The 19,767-nt window shown below is 42.2% G+C and overlaps 1 protein-coding gene across 1 annotated transcript in view; it reads right to left on the bottom strand.

Annotated features, from left to right (window-relative positions):
• The window catches only part of tmem145 (transmembrane protein 145), a 46,835-nt gene extending 27,264 nt beyond the window's left edge, over positions 1-19,571 (bottom strand). The window contains exons 1-5 of the mRNA XM_069657097.1: positions 19,446-19,571; positions 6,525-6,599; positions 5,917-5,994; positions 2,528-2,614; positions 1,707-1,808 (exon numbers count right to left, since the gene is read on the bottom strand). Coding sequence (XP_069513198.1) covers positions 1,707-1,808; positions 2,528-2,614; positions 5,917-5,994; positions 6,525-6,599; positions 19,446-19,556 — 453 coding nt within the window. The 5' untranslated portion in view covers positions 19,557-19,571. The remainder of the gene's footprint in view (positions 1-1,706; positions 1,809-2,527; positions 2,615-5,916; positions 5,995-6,524; positions 6,600-19,445) is intronic.
• Between the last annotated feature and the right edge of the window lie 196 nt (positions 19,572-19,767).

Raw genomic sequence — 19,767 nt, 5'->3', positions numbered from 1 at the left:
TTCGTCCTTGACTTGAAGCCCTCTGTGTAGGAGGATGTATCATCACTGAGATGAGATATCATTATAGGAGCTCACGATTTCTTCACCGAGTGCCCCAGCGCAGACTCGCATCGACAAACAACACGCACACCAGCTCGCACTTCTTCTCCTCGCACAGCACGAGCACAACTCTGAGTCCCATTATAAAACAACAACAGGCTTAAAAGTCCCCCAAGCTAACTAATCAATAGGTTACAGTGGAGTCCTTGTAAGGCGTATTTAGCACAGTTTAAGCAGAGACGGTTGCATATTAAGAGACTGTTGTAGGAAGTGCTGTAGCATTGGAGAGAGATAAAGAGCTTCACGGTGTCCACAGGTAGCTCAGAGAGATGCACAGATCAGGTTTAAGATAGGAAGCGAGGGGTTGTGTGGTCTGCAAGGAGCAACAACATTTGGTAATCCTTTGTAGAATATCAGTTTTTTAAATGCAATCTTTCTTTAATTATCTTTCTGTCTCCTGTGGATAAATACTGTTCAACAGAGGGTTAAACTCCCTTGCCATTTCTCCTAATAAGACTAATTAACTTTTTAGCGAGCTGCAAAAAACGGGGAAACACTGGGACGAAGATTGTGCTCAAGATGATTTAAAATTTAAAGGGCCAGTTTGCCAATTTTCAACCTCAGTCCTATCATGCTGTTATGGGGAGCTAATGCCATTATGGTAGAAAACAAAATGCAACTTGGCTCTTTGCCTTTGGAGGACGCTATCCTCTTCTCCAACGGGCCCAGGAAAATCTTCGCCAGATGACGCGTTTGACGCAGTCTGGCCAGGGAGCTCGCTAAACTACACTTCGTCAATCTAGGACGCCCGCCTCCGATGTCATGTCTCGTTCAAAATCGTCAGGTTTGAAATGTAGACTGCAGACCTGAAGATGTTTTAGACGATCCACCGGTATATTCTTCTCGTATTTCTGATTCTGTATCGTTCTGAGCCGTTGCCTGCAGCGAAACGGTAGTATTTCATTCCAGCGCCTCTCGCTGGGCCGTTCCTTTCAGAGGGAGGGGCGCAATGCACGCTGGGTGTTGTAGGAATGTAGAGTGGGTGAAACCACGAGCTGCTTGTACAACTTTCTCCACAGCTATGGCACCAATTAGAAATATTATTGCTTTTATTGATTACAGAGAACAGCAGCTTTGACTGACAGTGGCTTTTTCCAGGGGAGAATTGCTCCTTTAAAAGGGAGCCAGCACTAAAATTAAGCTTAAACATCCGAAGTTTCACAGAGCCTTTCTCAGGGTGCTGCTGCTCGCACCTGAAATCTGTTCCAGTTATTTTGCTTCCCTGCAAAAACTAGAAAACTGTGCTTTAAAATGTTGGCAACTTTCTTTCTGCGTTTAAAAAGCCAGATTTGAATATATTTTTAGATGTTGAAGACAAGCACGTGACTTTCTACTTATCACTCATCCGCCTAAGGAGCAATCTGTCTTTAAATATGACGGACAGAAGATGATGATGAAAGTAATGGCAATGATGATGTCTGTCTATCTGAGGAGCAGCAGAAAAAATGCACAGTGTATTAGCGGTTGTGTTTGCAAGTGAGCCCTCCGAGTCTGTTTGTGCGATAAGAGCAATACGTAGCCAAGGCAACCGCCTGATAATACACCTGCCCTTATCAGGAGGAATAGCCAGCGGGGGGTCGGGGTCGGCGTCAGAGGTCAGTGCTTACCCCACACTTGCTGAGAGCGATGTACCACCATCTCTCCCTCACCGAGCGGAAACTACGACCACCCACGCAGCTCAGAACCTCCTCGTTCCCGTCTCCCTCCACCTGAGAGAGAGAGAGAGAGAGAGATAGAAGGAAAAAGGAAACGCTTGTGTGCACAGACGGTGTTGTTATCCGAAAAGGCATCACGTTTTACCTCAGAGACGCTGAATTATCACAAAAGAGTGGGAGACTGAAATATCAAGATAGAAACATATTTCACACCCCGATATAGCCTGAAATGTGTCAACAGGATCCACTAACAGCCAAAACAACAGAGGCACTCTGGCAATCACACTTCCTAATGTGATAAACAAACACATTGTGCAGCTTATTGAAAAAGAGACAAAAGGAATATTTTCTTTAAAAAAAAAAGGTGTTGCAGGAGAAAAAGATCTTTTGCGCCCTTTCTGGCTGACTTGGATGCATCATCAAGAGTGCAAACGTGTGAATCCGTAAAATGTTACAAAAACACATTAGAGGCCATTAGCTGCCTCTGTCTCTTTTTGTTTGCCTCTTTTGCATATTTCTGTTCCCATTTTGCATAACAAAGAAGTTTGCAAAGGGAGAGATGAAAATAAGTTCACATGTGTAGCGATAAAAAGGAATAATGTGGTGCGCTGTATACACGCATCCTGTATATCAGCACAAAGAGGTACAAGGTCAACTGAAGTTACAGAACAGCCTCTTTGCATTAGAGTCTGTGGGATCCTCAAAGACGGGATGCTGCTCGGTACACGTGTGAGTATATCTTTATGTTTGTGTGTGGGTGTGTGTGTTCTTACCACACAGCCTGACCAGGTGTAGCGTGTTGTGAGGTTGATGACCTGGTTGTTCTCTGGCCTCAGCACCGCTTCCTTCTGGTAGCAGTTCTGTCAGGAGAAAGCATAAGATAAAAATAGGAACAACATTGAAAACATTAAGGAGGCCAGTTCGCTGATTTTCAACCTCAGTCCTATCATGCTATTACCAAGAGCTAATACCATTATGGTAGAAAAAAATGCAATTTCTCTCTGTACCTTTGGAGAACGCTATCCGCTTCTCCAATGGGTCGTGGAAAACCTCCGCCAGACTACGTAAAATGCATCATCTGGCGGAGGCCAGGAACCTTGCTAAACTACACTTCGTCAATCTAGGACGCCCGCCTCCGATGTCATGTCTCGTTCAAAATTGTCAGGTTTGAAATGTAGACTGCAGACCTGAAGATGTGTTAGACGATCCACCGGTATATCCTCGACGTATTTCAGATTCTGTACCGCTCAACTGAGCCGTTGACTGCAGAGAAAACAGTCGTATTTCACTCCAGCGTGTCTCGCTAGGCCGTTCCTTTCAGAGGGAGGGGTGCAAAGCACGCTGGGAGTTGTAGGAATGTAGAATGGGTGAAACCACGAGCTGTGTGTACAACTTTCTCCACAGCTATGGCCCCAGTTAGAAATATTATTGCTTTTATTGATTACAGAGAACACCAGCTTTGACTGGAAGTGGCTCTTTCTAGGGGCGGATTGCTCCTTTAAGATCTGGCCTAATTAAAGACTGCTGTACCTTCTTGCCTTTCTAATCAGTTTCTATTTTAGTTTTCACATATATCACATAATATAAAGCTCAGAATAAGTGCCACAACTTGACGCATGCAGCTGCAGGTTACACAAGTGTTCAGCAGTATGCATATTAAGTAATAACAAAGCAGCAGTGAAGCATGGCAGACCGTTTTTCCAGTCCAGAAAAATATGTGTTTAATCGAAACGTAATTGAAACTATGACTGCAGTGCCTTCTGATCTATTGAAGCTGCCTTAAGAGGAATTAAAATGGATATTTTCCGACTCCTCTGTGATGGATTTCTTCCTGTGTGTGGCTGCTCAATGACTATGGCTGCAAAATGTCGAACACAGGCCGTAGTATTTGATTCTGAGAGACAGACACAAAAGCGAGCTGAGAGCTGACAAATGGTGCTCTGTTTTTAGCTGTGCCGGATGTATACAAAAATAACGTCTCATCAATGTGTCAAAAGATGACAGCACCGAATGATGGCGTGGACCAAGAAATGCAAGGTTGCTCTAGTTTCTGACAGTGCTACACCACTCAAGATGGATTTCCTGTATAGTACACAAAACATGAAATAACAATAATTTAATAACACAACAGTAAAAACAGTTTTATCAGATACAGCGTGCAGATAAAGCAACACTGGGCTGTTTAGGCACAGCTTTAAAATGGATGAGTGGAGGGTACCAACGTCTGCCTACAGTAAATGGTCCTATAATGCATTTTTTATTGGTTCTGAAAGCAATTTAATGTTGATTTTATGGACTGTATCATGCTATATCTCACTGTAGCAGCTGACTGAAGCATATACAGCTGAATAAAGTGCAGGACTCATGCATGCGAACATACACGAATCTGCTCTCTGTACTGAAAATAATGGAATCAACCAGGTGTTAGAGGACGCTGCACAGACCGTGGTTTGGCGTATACATTTGGGAATCCAGCAAATGTAGGAGAACCTCTAAATCCATACAAAGATGCATTTTCTATTGTTTTGGCTCAGTCTCTTGTGAAGCAGATTGGATTTGAAGTTCAAGTTTTATTCACCCAGTGATGGATGAACAATATCAATACCAATCATAGCTCTTTATTATACATTGGCATCCCTAATTTTAAACCGTGCATCAGTACAAAGACAGGGTTGTAATTCCTGAATTGATCACCCACTAAAGACGTAAAAATCCTTTAATCAGAGCTGATAGTAGATCCTTTATTTTTTATTAATCACAGTTTATTTCAGCTCTAATGTTATTGAGTACTGGTCCAAAATAGCGATGGGCACGGATTTACGAATATTCAGTTATTCTAAATGACGTGGGTATTCGACTTTAGCTGTAGCTTATGGATTTTTTTTTTGCCTAAAGTTCATTAAATATATTAATTATCTATATCAATCACACATTGGTCATTAAACGTGTATACCAATGTCATTTAAAATAAGTAAAAAGTAGAAATAAAGAGCCCAGCAGCGTAACTTCATTTATTATTTAAATCTCCAGACACGCCGCCAGGATCGGACGGGATCACATGGCTGTGATCTCCAGTGCGTGTGTAATGGATACTGGACAGTGTAAAAATATCTGTGGGCATGATTTTCGGTGTCAGAGGTAGTATGTTTGAGCATTGTAATAAATTTACCTCTAAGTTCCATGTGCGTGAGTGTGTCTGTTTCTGCATGCATTAGAGAGAGCGCGCACGATGGAGAGCTTGGTGTCGGTCTCTGGCAGTTTTTAGCCTCGTGCGGGTCTCGAGCTAAAGGTGAAGCTCGTTGTGTGGAGGCAGAGGTGAGCGTGTCCTCGTCTTCTGGCATCACCAGATCGACAACAAACCGAAAGCGGTATCGTGATGTGAGGAGACGAGGGAAACAAAAGCTCTCAGTCCTCTGTCCCATAAACAACTTTATTTCACTGCGTCAGCAGTCGACACTGATATTTCCTTATGAAGGAAGAGCGCTACTGTGCGTCCCTGTGTGAGTAACAAACAGAGACTCGAGCATTGTGAACTTGCTGATGTATGCCAATCTTGTTGATACGCCCTTTAAACAGCAGAAATGCTTTGTGCCGGGTGTACGATTGGGCCCTATGGCTGAAACGTAGCTTATCAGGGGGCCCACACTGAGCCAGTATGAGTGCGCTACACTTTTTGTTTGTTTTTTGTAGTGAGATTAATATCTGATATTTTTTAATACAATATTCAAATATTGATATGCCTTCAAAAGCCCATCCCTAGTCCAAAGTAACTGTATAAAAACTGTTAATGACACTATTTCCAGTGTCTGAACAAAACACTGCAGAAGATCTTTTTGCTGTCATTTCTCGTGGAGCAGCTTCACTTAAAGGTGAAGCTCTCTGTTCACAAATATGGATTGCACCATCCTTGATCACTGCGTGTATCATCAATAATAAATCAGTGCCTGCGAGTGAAAGGCCTTTCAGGAACTCAAAAAGACAGCTTTGTTATATTCCAGGCAGCATGCGATCCTTTAGTTCACGTTAAAATGTGAAAATGATCTAAATTGGAGTCACGGGGCTTTTCCATTAAAGCGCTGACATGAGATAAGTAAAAGGAGCCGTATTTCTCTTTAATAATGGCTTGTCGAAAGAGATGATGCAGAGGGTGTCAGTATCTCACCTTTTCAGGCCTCTTGTACACAGCTGGCCACTGAGAGCTGTCATCAAAGTAGAGCAATATGTTCTGACAGCAGCGAGACTGCACAGAGCAGAGGCAGAGACAGAGAGAGAGAGAGAGCAGAGCGAGTACACAGATCAGAGGAGGCAGGGAGACGGTTAGAGATTTATACGACCAAAACTGTTTCCAAAGTCTGCAGGCTATGACAGTAAAGCAAGGCATGGGAAAAACAAGACAGCATGGAGGAACAAAACAGACGTCTAGAAATATAGAGCGAAGGGAAGTGAAAGGAGGAGAGTATAGGAAAAGAGGAAAGGGGGGAACAGCAGGAACAGCCGGAGGAAGGAGGAGGGGGAAGAAAATAAGCAATGGCACCACTTTAGACGAGGTGAGAGGAAGGAAGGAGAGAGAACTAGAATGGAAGGAAGGAGGAAGACAATAGAGAAAGGAAAGAAAGGATGAAGAAAGAAGAAAAGTTAACAATAAGTTTCCAGAGAAGAAAGTATGACCAGGCTGAGGCACTGTTAAAAACTGGTTTTAAAATAATGGATGTAAAACAAATGCATGATGCAAAAACTACAAAGACACACAGCTTAAGAAAGTCATCCTACCTTTGGATAGCGGAACCGGAAGTCCAGACGCCCGAAGTCGGTGAGAAAGCAGAAGCGAGTGAGGAAAACCCAGTCCTGGAGACAGGAGAGAGAAAAGAGAGGGTGAAAGGTCAAATAAAAACTTTACAAAACATGAAGCAAGACAGAAACAAGATGCAGAGTCCTGTTAGGCTTTAAGGCTGAGCTAAATGCTAACGTCAGGGATGCTAATATGCTCACACTGGCAAAGTCAATGTTCTGATGTTTATCACATTACATTCTGTGTTATTCATCTTAGTCTAGCATGCTTACATTTGCTTACATGCTAATCTAAGATAAAGCAAGACAAACAGGATTCATAGCCCATTCTAGTGGCTCTTTTAGGTGTATGACTTTAAGCTAAATGTTTACATCAGTTTGCTAACTTACTGACAAAGTTACTGTGCTGATGTTTAGCAGATATCATTTTTAACACATTAAACATCTTAGTTTATAAGCATGCTAACATCTGCATATTAGCATGCTAAATTAAGATGAAGCAAGTGTAACGGGTGTGATCTTAAGGTTGTGTCGTTTTAAAAGTATAACAGACGAGGATTCGCAGTTTGGTTGTTTATTCGGTTTCTTTCAGGATGATACTCTGACATCGGCAAGATTCAGAGTCCATGCTAGCAGCTCTGTGGGGCTGTACAGCTTTAAGCTAAATGCTAACATCAGTACGGTAACATGCTCACACTGACAAAGTAAATGTGCTGATCGAAATCATATTTTCCACATTAACCCTCTCTGTTTATTAGCATGCTAACATCTGCTTATGAACACTTATTACAAACTAGCTTAACTAGCTTATAGGTACTTGGTTATGAATTACAAATACAAGGCTGTTTCCACAGATACATTTCTGAATAACATGAGTTAGATCAATCCTAAAGTCTTGGTTTGTTCTTAGGTAGACAGTTTCACAAAATGAATCACAAAACGTTAGCAACCCTACTCTGAGAGCAGGATAACTCAGAATTAGTTCCCATGTTGCCATGTTAGTAATCAGTGACCCCCTCTGAGCAAAGCAAGGCTCAAAATATGTGGTTGAATCATGCAGACTGAGCTAAGACAAAGGAAATAGATTTTAGACACCACATGAACCCGGTGGAAATATACAGCTTTAAGGAGGTTGTTGGTTGTTTTTGTGTCCCTACAGGAAACTATCCTGAGCCTGATCGGTGAGTTATTAAAAATAGAAGACCTGCTACATTAAAAAACACGGCATCTCCCATCCGCAACAGGTTAACACTGGGTTGAGATTTTATGCTAATGGAGGATGGTTGCTTTCTTTGAGGAGTATTACCAGTAAAAGCTTCTTGTAACTGGTGAACTCTTTCAAAGGGCATTTTCTCGTTGAAAAGAAAAGAACTTCTTTTCTGTTTAAAAAAAGTCAACCCAGAATTCATGGCCTTGTCCAATTTGCAAAGAACTAAATAGCTTTGTGGGCCAAAGAAAATATCAGGGGACTACTAAAGCAGGTATCATTTATGCCGACTACACCATTTTATAGTTAAGCCATCGTTCGGATTGTTACTGTGTCAGATTAGCCGATTATACAGTCAGTAGTTCTTGCTGTGACTTGGTCGAGGGATGAACCATCATAGCTAGGGAGATTTCACAAACTGTATGATGTCAATGGGAAGACGTTACTTAGGATTAACTTCTAGGAGACAGGAATTAGTACCGTAATATAAAATGGATCCATCAAAAAGGATCATGAGATCTTTTCGTGCGGAGCAAAATGTTGGAGTGAATGAACGACACACTGACAGACCAACCAGCGAGGGCAGTAAAAGTGGGAGAGGACATAAACCTGGCCGTAAAGAAGATAAAGGGGGGTGTTAAAGTAAAAAAAAGTTAAGAAAAAGAAAAAGAAGAGAAAGTGGAAAGGAGTGCCAGGAGGGTAAACTTCTAGAGAGGGTAAACAGAGAGGGTATTAAGGGCCTGCTGAGCACATTAATACGGGAGAGAGGTGGAGAAGAAGAATAAAATATCCATTCTTAATATTATTCAGCCATAAGCTCGGCAGCATGAGACCAGATAATAGTGCTGATGGTGTACTTCACAGAGCTTACATAAGGCACTGCAGCAGCCCCGGCATGGCGGCTCAGTCACTGGTGGTCTATAGATCTATATATATATAAATATATATATTTTCTATCCAGCCGACACATTCTGTAGATACGGATCATAGTGCTGAACGCAGCACTAACACCTCGTCACCTTTATACTGTTTACACACACTTCTCTTTCTGTGGCGGACAACGCGGTGTGGGTCGTCGCTCTCCTGAGGCAGCCGGAGTGAATGAGGAGTTTTGAACCAGAATAAGACGTCTCGTAGAAAAGTAATGGCTGTTCTGGCAAAATCAGAATAACAAATGACTTTATATTTATTCAGACAAATGACACAAGAGAGAGAGAGACCACGGCTGGATTCATTTCAAAGGACTACATTTTTGTGGTAAATGCTTTTTAGTTAATGCGGCGCCTCATTGTGGTTTTCATTCTTTTTAATTATTGTAAGTCTCTTAAGTGCTCGGTTAACAAAATGATTGTTGGGCCACTAAAGCTTCTGTATTTGTGAATGATTACATTTAGGTTACAGCTGGGCGTCAAATACTACATTATTTCTGGCTCTCACTAACAGGGCTTGTAATCATTTTTATAGGTTCTCTGTACAGATGCTGATACAATACTGTACATTAGTTCTGTTGCCAAAACAATGCTGTTCTATAATACATTTATAATGTATTGAGCAAAATGAATCATATATATATATATATATATATTATTTTTTTTACAGAACCATCTTTTCTGTGTTGCTCAACAGTCATCTCTCAATCAATAACATCTACAACACTCTGGTTTCAGCTTCTTATTTTCTCGGCTTACATGACGGTAAACTGAATATCTTTGCATTTAACTCCATTGGTTGGACTCCACCTAAGGATTCAAAGAATTGTAGTGGGCATTTTCTTCATATTCTTAAAGCAAGCCAAACATTTATGAATTAATTTAAGAACATCGAGCAGAAATAATAAGATGCAGGTCTGTCAGGATTTACATTAATAATTTACCTGGATCAGGACACAGTTTGGGCACCACCTGAAGAATACTGAGCACATTCATCCTTGCTCACGACAGTTATAATGATTTGGTGACTTGTAGTACTTTTTTACCCCCATCTTAAGTGCGATAAGTTATCTGGATATGAAGATAAAAGTGGATCTTTTTGTTTTTATTTCACAGAGTAAACTGTTGAATTATTCTACTGCAATGTAGCTTTAACAACGAGGAAATCACAATTGCATGGTGTATAAATCCCATGTTAGGTTCTGCACACTAACTCGCCTTTTCGCTGTATTGCAATATGAGCATTCACAATAAAAACATTCACAAAAGTCTGTAAAGTTATCGCAATGATTATGAAAACTTATTTTATGGAAAGAAGCCACACTTTATTGCTAAGTAAGAGTAAAATGCACCTATTGGATGGAGCCCTGGGTCTGTTGGTCATGCTTTCACACCACTTTGATGCAATGACATGAAGCCCGAGGTGATATCAGCGACCCTCAGAGTAACGGGTGTCACTTTAGCATTAAAAAAATGATTTATTTTTGATTCAGGAGGGACATGTTGCAAACAGATATTGTGCAAAACATGCAGAACAGCAGGTAGACATAGAAACTGTGAGTTAAAGCAAATATTCACTCTAATATTTGTTTATTTATCGCATCTATATATATCGCAATATTGAACAAAGTAATCGCACAGGGCTGGGCAGTATGACAACATGTATTGTTAAAACAATATGAAAATGTCTCTCGTATGTGTTTTTTGATCGTCTCTATCATCATCAGCTGAACTGCCTCCATGGCCGAACGATTGTGATTATTTTGACTTACACTGCCATTTCTATATGATTTTCGATATTAAATTGAACGATACTTTTTTTACATAATTTTTCTCATTTTCACTGAAGAACATATTAAAGTGATTATAGTGTGTTTTCTGCAGGGATCTGTACCAAACAAAGATATTCGATGCTTACATCTGTGTATGATGTGTAAGCCAGAACATATATGCAGCACAATATTTAAATTAAAATGGTTTTTTGACACACATTTCATCTTATATAAATATTGCACCTCCTGCAATTTGAAATATTATATAAACTTCGATTAATTGTTCAGCCCTAACTGCTTTACGGCAATTATTATGTCATTATGAAAATGCTTTATGTTCTAATCCTTGCACGTGGGAGTGAACCTGGAGTGAACCATAGATGGGGCGCTGTTTAATAACATGGAGAGGGCGGACACACAATGTGCAGAAAAGGACTCAGTCCAAGTATTTAATGTCAAGTATTTAATTCACACAGGATTGTCCAAAAATAGGCTTCACCATGTGGTTATATTTTATATGGATTAATTATTTGTTACGTTTCCAGAAAACATGAAATATCGTGATACATATCATTCTTGATTTTGCCCTATAATCGCACAACACAGATTTTTCTAATATCGTGCAGTCCTCTCCCAGATGATAGTCTCTAGACTTATATCAGGTCATTATATAACTGATGCATCTCCAAGTTCTACGCCATGTAATAAAATCAATTGTACCTTTCAATTGTTAAAACAAGCAGAACCACAACACGAATGCAGCAGCATTCGCACACAAGGTTACTTCTTGTCCCAAAGAATCTGTTGCTCTCTTCTCCTCTTCTTTATTAAAACGAGCCTTAAGGTTGGTTTGTTATTAAATCTTGATCTCCACCCAACCGCAAAACTCCCCGTGCACCATTATTGTATAATTACCTCTGCCCTCTGTTCTCCCTACATAAACATGCACAGTAATTTCTGTGCTGAGAAATAAAGTGCAACCAGAGAGCAGTGTAGCGTGGCTAGCACTGCTGCCTCCATATATCACAGCAAACAAAACCGCAGCCATATTTCAGCCGCTGCCAGCGCGCTTCATCCCCTCGAGCCTCCGGGTTATAATTCATGGCAAACTCCAAAAGTCACTGAAGCCGAGACTCGCTCCCGTCGCCGTGTGATGACAACCGGGGCAGCAGAGGGAAGCACTGACCCCGAGATGAATCCCTGGAGAGGGGAGAGAAGGGTGGTCCTGTTGTTTGGATGGTGGTGGTGGAGGGGTGGGGGTATCATTTAACTTACAACAGGGTGGCACTGTGAAAGACCCCCTTGTTGGACACACACACAGAATTACCCACGAGCATCTGTCACTCTTACAGCATGCTCTGAAACAAACATGCATACCCACACTCTTCCACACACCACTTCACACACATTGTACCAAATGTCACCCCCCCCCATTCATTATTGTCATAGCAACTACAGCATGCCTTAGTTTGCAGCTGCCATAGAAACATCAAAAGGCCAAGCCGTTCATTGAAACAGACACAAACACTTTTATTTTGTCCCCCTCTCTTACGATCGTCCTTCAAATCAACCTAGCAGCAGCGTGACCTTCCAAATGTACAAGAACGTAATACGTGAGATTTCCCACCTGACATAAGCTGACACACACAGAGGGGACACTACACCCACCTTCTGTCCGTTTAATCACAGAGAATTAAGAGTAATAAGGGCTGGACGATAAACCAAATGTTTTAAATAATTTAAAGTATGAATCTCTTACAAACACAAGTTTTTCCATGCTGTACTTTTCAAAACAAACAAACTAATGACATCCGACAGCCTCCGCTCTTCAAAGAAAGCCCTCTATAAGATGTAAGAGCCTGGCTGTGTTGGTTTTCTCCCCTTCAGCAACAAGAGCATTAGTGAGGTCAGGCGCTGCTGTGGTGTGATAAATCCTGGTTCGCAGTCGGCGTTCCAGGTCGTCCCAAAGGTGTTTGATGGGGCTGAGGTCAGGGCTCTAAGCAGGCCGGTCAGATATTTCCTCAACAAACTCAGACAAACATTTTTTTTATCGACCTGGCTTTTAGGCACTATCGCGTCTGAAACAGGAGAGAAGACACAAACACATTTTTTACCACTTCCTGGCAACCGGGATGAATCACTGATTCCATCTAAGCCACGAGAGGCAGCCTGAATGCTCTGATACTGTCCGCATACTTTTGGCCATTTAGTGCCTAACAAAGCAATGAGCTGCTTGCCTAAAGCAAAGATGAAAGCTTAGGAATTGTAGCTCCAAACATGTCGTCTTCAGACCTAACCAAAACTGACTTGAGTGACATCACTTGAGGCAATTTATCAGATTTTTCAGAGTAAATACTGCACTTATGTTTGTAGCACTTTTCTAGTCTTTAGACCACTCAAAGCGCTTTTACACTACATGTCACATTCACCCATTCACACAGTGGTGGCAGAGGCCCAAGTGCCAATTTCCAATCAGTATGTATGCACATTCATACCTGAAGGCTATGCCTTAGGGAGCAACTTGGGGTTCAGTGTCTTGTCCAAGGACTCTTCGACATGCGACTGTAGCAGTCAGGGATCGAACCCCCAACCTTATGATCGAGAGACGACCGACTCTACCACTGAGCCACAGCAGATTTTTCATACTTCCTCTGTAGCCACGTAAGGCTTTTACATATGTGGTAGTCGTCTACAGTAGGAGTGAAAGTAAACACACCTGAGAATCGCATTTTTATTTTGTCTAATAACGTATTGATATTCAAAGACTGTTTTATTCTAAATACAGAGTGACATGCAAAGATTTTATCTTATTCTACAGGCAAATTTTAATTGCTTTGCACAAATTGCACAAACTGTAGAGGTATGATGATGAAGGTCACAGGTAAATACAAATGCATACTTTTTGTACTGGCTAACAGTATCACACAATTTATCGAATAGTAACCCCTTTTTCGTGAGACATATATCACCAGATTCCTGGCAATACATAGTCCATACACCTTTAACCCACACCACTGAGGCCATGTCGACACATTCAAGGGTATTTTTCAAAGCGTAACATTTTCTCTGCCTTTGGGCCTTTCGTCTTCCAACAATTGGAAACTGTTGGTGTGGCATTCTCATGACAGCGTTTCTGTTGTGTTTTTTCCGTTTTCGCTTGGACAAGGATTTTTTTTATAACCGTGATTGTGTGGACGGGATTTTTTTTTTAGGAAACGATGCAGGGAAAAACTCTGTTTTGAAAAATACCCGTGTGTGTGTAGACATGGCCTGAGTCTAACAATCTAGACAATATCAACAAGCAACAGCATGGATTCAGACAGTTGTTACGAGTCACTACCACCAAGTTGCTGCGAGTTAGCCCAGCATAGCTTCGTGTGTGTGTGTGTGTGTGTGTGTGTGTGTGTGTGTGTGCGTGTGTGTAAGCGACGAGTAGAAAAGAGACTGAGCCCTGGAGAACAGCAACAGTAGATGAGGTGTCTACCTTAATCCCCTTTTAGTCTCCTCTGTTCCCCATGGCCACTGCATTGTGATGCAGAATCACTCAGGCACCTCCCCAGCGTGAGTGCTTGCACATGTGCGCGATTGCGTGTGTGTGTATCTACACCCCATTAATCAAGTGCTATGGCCTGATGCAGTATCCGGTCAGTTCAGCATCTCTCCGTCTCATTCCCTCTGTCTTTTCTTTCTGAAACTTTCTGTCCCTTCATCTCTGAAGCTTTCTGTCATTTTCTTCTCCTCTCCAGATCCCTGTTTGCTTGCTAAGCCTCATTAACAATTAATTACCAATCAGCTAGTCAAGTCACCCCTGGACCGCCAGGCTTCTCAATGATTCATTAGTAAGGGTTACACAACGCTGCGACACATAAACACACACACACAAACACACTCAAGCTCTGTCCCTCTCTGTCTTTCCGGATGTTTTGAACGACACACATAGACTTTATTGATATGCAAGCACTACCACAGAACATAAACATCAGGCAAGCATATGGACACATGAAAACAGTCACACACACACACACAGTCTGCACAGTCACACAGTGCCTGTATCCAATCACAATGTCCTCATTAAAAAGAGATGCAGGAAAACTGATTGAGTTGGAATTACTGTGCACGCAAGGTTCCCGAAACTTACGCCAATGTCAGCTTGAAGGATTTTTCACAAACTTTCTAAGTCTTGTTTGCTGAAATTGGAAAATTTAGAAGTGGCATGTTTTAAGATAAGACGTGACATTAATTAAAATAAGACGTCACATACAGGGCCTCTTCACTGCATGATCATATTAAGTCCAGAGATCCTGGTGAAATCCTTTTTTCAAATTGCTTCTTCATCGACCCCGACATCCATCACACTGTTTTTCCTCCAGAGGTGAGATGTTGATTTTGGGACGGATAAAGGCCCGGTGAGCCGAGGTACGCTGATGAATATGAGCGCAGGACTTTCTAAATTAGAAAAAGAACTTTCAAGGGCATCTGTTCATTTTCATTAATTTTCAAAGGACAAAAGTTTAAAGACCTTTCTAGTCTAATCCACAAATGTTCATTAACTGAGGAAGTCAAGGAACCAAGACATTATAACCTGTCCACAGCCGGGTTTTTTTTACAGAGCGAGGTTTCAGAGCTGATTCTCTAAACCCCCCCACCCTCCGCTCCCAGAGGACGGCAGAAACAAGGGTCGAATGATTAATCATTTTTAACATCATGTCATTAATTCTGTGAAACAAACAACAAAAAGGAAGTTCTTGGCTGCTCCCGTGTTTTTAAACTCTCCACATGCTGGTGACAAGAAGTGAGCTACTTCTGTGTAAAGTTTTTTATGGATCATTAGCAAGTTTACTTTTCTCTGACTGCCTGGTTGGAAAAAAAGGATCTCTGGGACAACATCAACAAACAGACTAATTATTAGAGCCTGGCTGATATTATCAGGCCGATACACGCCTATCATAAGTACCGGCGGATATCATGTTTTCCAATATATGTGCTGACATGAAAACTTTCAATACAGGCCAGCGTCCTAAGATGACGAGGCCATGGTCCATAGTCAAACGCTGACAGTTATCGACCAACGATCCTCGTAGCATTTTGGACTGTGGTCCTATTTAAGCTTTGAGGCTCGCTCTGTCAAGTTCACAGCCTGTCCTGCATTTTTCCTGCAGTGCTTAGTTCACAAAGAAAAAAAATGTGTGCCTCTGCAAAAAGAAAAAACAACGTCATCGTCCATCGTGATGTTTGACAACCCTAAGACATAATGAAACAAAATGATGCTGGGTGATTTAGAAATGGTGTCATCAAGTAGTTCGTCCAGCAGAGCGCTCCATAGTTTGCAATACTCTCAGCACTGTCTGCAGCACATGTAGCAGAGCATCAGCACTAGAGTGGTTGAAAATGTATAATAATAATCCATCCATCCATCCATTATCTATACCGCTTATCAAGCCTATACCAACTGTCATTGGGCGTGAGGCGGGGTACACCCTGGACTGATCACCAGTCAATCACAGGACTGACACATAGAGACAGACAACCTTTCACGCTCACACCTACGGGCAATTTAGGGTCACCAATGAACCTAACGAGCACGTCTTTGGACTGTGGGAGGAAGCCGGAGTACCGAGAGGGAACCAACGCATGCACAGGGAGAACATGCAGAAAGGCCCACTTCATCCGAACCGGAGTTCGAACTAGGAACCTTCTAGCTGTAACAGTGCAAACCAGTGGACCATGGTGCAGCCCATGCATAATCATGTTAAGTATTATTTAATAAAGCTACTTTTTTTCAGTGTGCAGTCAAATTGCTTCAAAGAAATTAAATAATGTACAATATTGTCCACCATGTCAATGATCAGTGATGTCTTTCCTCTCAAAAACCTGTACAAGAGGTTTTAAAAATCCCATATCTGAAAAGATATCGATTATACCTGCTACAAATGGGGTACAAAAGGTACCTATTTACAACTTTGTAGACCGCAAGTACAGGCCTGTAGTTTAATCTTTAGAGAATAATCATAACCACAACTGAAATATTTGCACTTACATATTTTTCCCAAATCATCCAGTCTATTTAGAAACTGGGTTGACACATGTAACAGCAGATGGTGCCATCAGAATGCATCTGAGCAACACGTCAGCCTGACCTCAGGTCAGCGGAGGATATGCTCTGTTAAAGATTATCATCAGTCTGCTGCAAACACAAGACAAACAGCCTGAAGACGTGTGGGTTTACTGCCTTGCTCGGGGGTTCTGTGCCGTCGGCTGCTGCCGGAGTTAAAGCTTTTTATTTTCTTCACAGATTTCCCCAACTGGATTAAAAACAGCGACCTTCCTCTGACCTTAAAGCCACTACTGCCCCTCAAAGGAACATTTTATCAGTGCCTGCACACACCATGAGCCACAAAAGCTAATTGCACACATCGACCAGCCCACATAAAGCCGTTGACCAGCCTGAAGCCCCGATGCCTTTGGATAACTTTGCTTGTGCTTCTCTTTATATCCCTTGTTATCCGCAGTTTTCAACAGTACGTCCCTCCCAGGTGCTAAATTACATTTGTCAATTTACTGCTCTGCACAAACTCTGCCTTCATCGCTGCAGACACCGATACACCTACAGCATCACCACATTAAAGCACAGTGTTACTGTGTGGGTGTGTGTGTGAGAGAGAGAGAGAGAGAGAGAGAAGAGAGAGAGAGAGAGAGAGAGGGGGGGGGGGGGGGGGATGTGGAGTTAGTGGAATTAGTGGGCGACCTTGGGGCAGTAATGGACAAGTAAGACTGATGATGTGTTAAAACTCACACACACACACACACACACACACACACACCTATACACACAGTATCAATATGTCAAACCCAGTGTAAGCTGATGTCATTCAGGGTGCTGTGTTGTTTGCTTAGGTTGTCAAAAGGATCACAGACCGCCTCAGAGGCAGTAAGACCAAAGATTATACTGCAACAAGTTCACCATATCCTTTGTTTTTACAATTATGAACTGTTATTAAAACATGTTTTAATTATAATATCTATAAATATGTAGTAGAGCTGTCCTTCAGAAACTATTTGGGTTATAATTAGGCCATTTTATGAGCAAAATATTTGCTAGTTTAGCCTTTCATGCTAATATACTGACTGAATATTGGATTTTTGAGTGCTGATTGGACGAGAGCAACTTTATAATGACTTTTACAGACTAAAAGATGACTTGGGAATATTATCAGATGAATTGTAAGTTGCTGCATTTTAAGTGCTGAATTTACTAATCTTTTTTATTTGTGGTCATGTTTACAAAACTATATCCTCATTTGCTGCAGAGGACTGCAAAATTAGAAGTCATCCAGTCAAGAGGAGCCTCACACTCTCTCACACACACACACTTGGAAGTTGCCCAGTTGAACCTATTGCCGGCCACTGAGCAGCTCCACTGGAGCAGGTGCAAATTCAGCGCTGCGTTCAAGGGCATCTCACCAGCAGTGATGGATGGATGAGCACCTCTAGTTCAATTTATCCATTAAGATCCCCATCGCCAACCTGATGGGGATTCAAACTGGGGACTTCAATCTCTCGGCTCATGACGCATTTCTGAATTTAATGTAGTCGGAGTTCAGGGAAAGTCAGCAAAACAAGTCAGGGAGGTGGAGTGAGAATTAAAGCTCACAGATTGTTTTTCTTTTTGTGGGGCAGGTAAGGTGATATACAAGTAAGGTGATACACTGGTGCTTAGTAGCAGAGTATCTGAAAGTTTTGGGGTCGGGTTTTGCTGCCAAGTTGCATTTTGGATACAAACGCCAACGAACTAGTGCGACAACTTCCCCTTCTGTTGGTCACTAAGCAGCTTCAATATAGAGACATCAGATGCAGAGGGTGCTCATGTGAGAGATGAATCAATTATGACAACAATTTTATCATTCATGCCTCACACAAACATTTTGTTTGTGGTACAAAAATATGATTCTTACATTATTTTCAGTCTTAACAAGCAATTTGTAAAAGCCTGTTTGCTAAACATTTTTTGTTCTTGAACCCCAGAAAGAGTCTCCAGTGTTGGCTGACTTCACAGATTGAAAGGTCAAATATGTCCTCTGTTGTTTCTGAGAGATAAACACTTTGGCTTCCACTGCACAGCTTATGCAGGAATTCCAACAGAATTACCATAATCTTCAAAACGACCATGAATAATTTAAATTAAAGCTCACTTGCCAGTGTTACTACAGAGGCTACTTTGTCTGCATAGTGTCCTGTCTTGTTGAACTCGCTACAAAATGGTAGACAGCCCTTCTGCACTACTCTTGTGAGTCAAACTTGATCCACAAACTCGTGAGGATACGACCAGAGATGTGGAACAGCAGGTGGTAGCCTCCTGAATTACAAAGAGCTACAGTATCCGCTGCACAGCTGCACAGCTAACATTTAAACTCAAAGCAGATGTTGTCTTGGTATGGCGATGATGTCGATGCTGATTTGAGAGAAATTAGACCCAAAACCCTGACCAGGCTGGACTGAGCCCGGATCGCCAAATCCAGCAGCGCGGTGCCCCAGAAGCCATATGACGCACACCTGTAACGGCTTCTCTAATCATAATCAAAAATACAGCTGCTAATTTACATGAAAGCCCGGCATTAAAAACATGCCTGTTAAGCTGCACTTGGTTTAAATATGATAAACCTAACCGCTACTGGAGGCTCAATTGGTAGCCGCTTACTGGTGGGGTGCCGCTTACTGGGGCTGTAATGATGCCAAAGACTGTCATAATGAGGGTGAAATATACGCCACAGATGAGACGCACGCTAATAGCGCGAAATGGCAAACAGAAAAGAGCTGAGTATGTTGGCTTTAAATACCAGAGGCAACTTAACGGTGAATTCTCTCCGTCTATCCGCGGTACAGTCCACCAGAGACACCTGCGTGCGGATACGCAGTCGAGACCCTTTCCCGCTCCAGCTCGGTGTCATTGTCGCAAGTGGAAACTATTAAAAGAGGTGAAGAAAACATCAGCGCTCACCTCTTTCGTGTTGACGATGCCTTTGACGTATTTCCCGAGGACTGAATCCACGAAGAAGACGCTGGACAGCACAGCCAGGCACAGGAGTCTCTCCCTGACCCTCACCTCCATCTTTCTCTCTCCCCCGCTGCCTCTCGTCTGCTCTTCGGGCTCTCTGAAGCCTGTCTCTGAGCGGGCGCGCGCACTGAGGAACGGCTCGAGCACAGAGGAGCGCGAGGGAGACGGTTAAAGAACAGACCGGGCGCGTGAACGCTGGTTCCTTGCAATGCCTGTGTGGCCCCCTCCAGCAGTTACAGCTGTATGGTGGATGGATGCGTGTGTG

The sequence above is a fragment of the Semicossyphus pulcher genome, unplaced genomic scaffold, assembly GCF_022749685.1.
Source record: "Semicossyphus pulcher isolate SPU_LCO1_2020_fin unplaced genomic scaffold, fSemPul1.0.p SCAF_9, whole genome shotgun sequence".
Lineage (NCBI taxonomy): Eukaryota > Metazoa > Chordata > Actinopteri > Labriformes > Labridae > Semicossyphus > Semicossyphus pulcher.
Note: the sequence above shows the minus strand (reverse complement) of the source record. Positions and strands in the feature narration are given on the sequence as shown.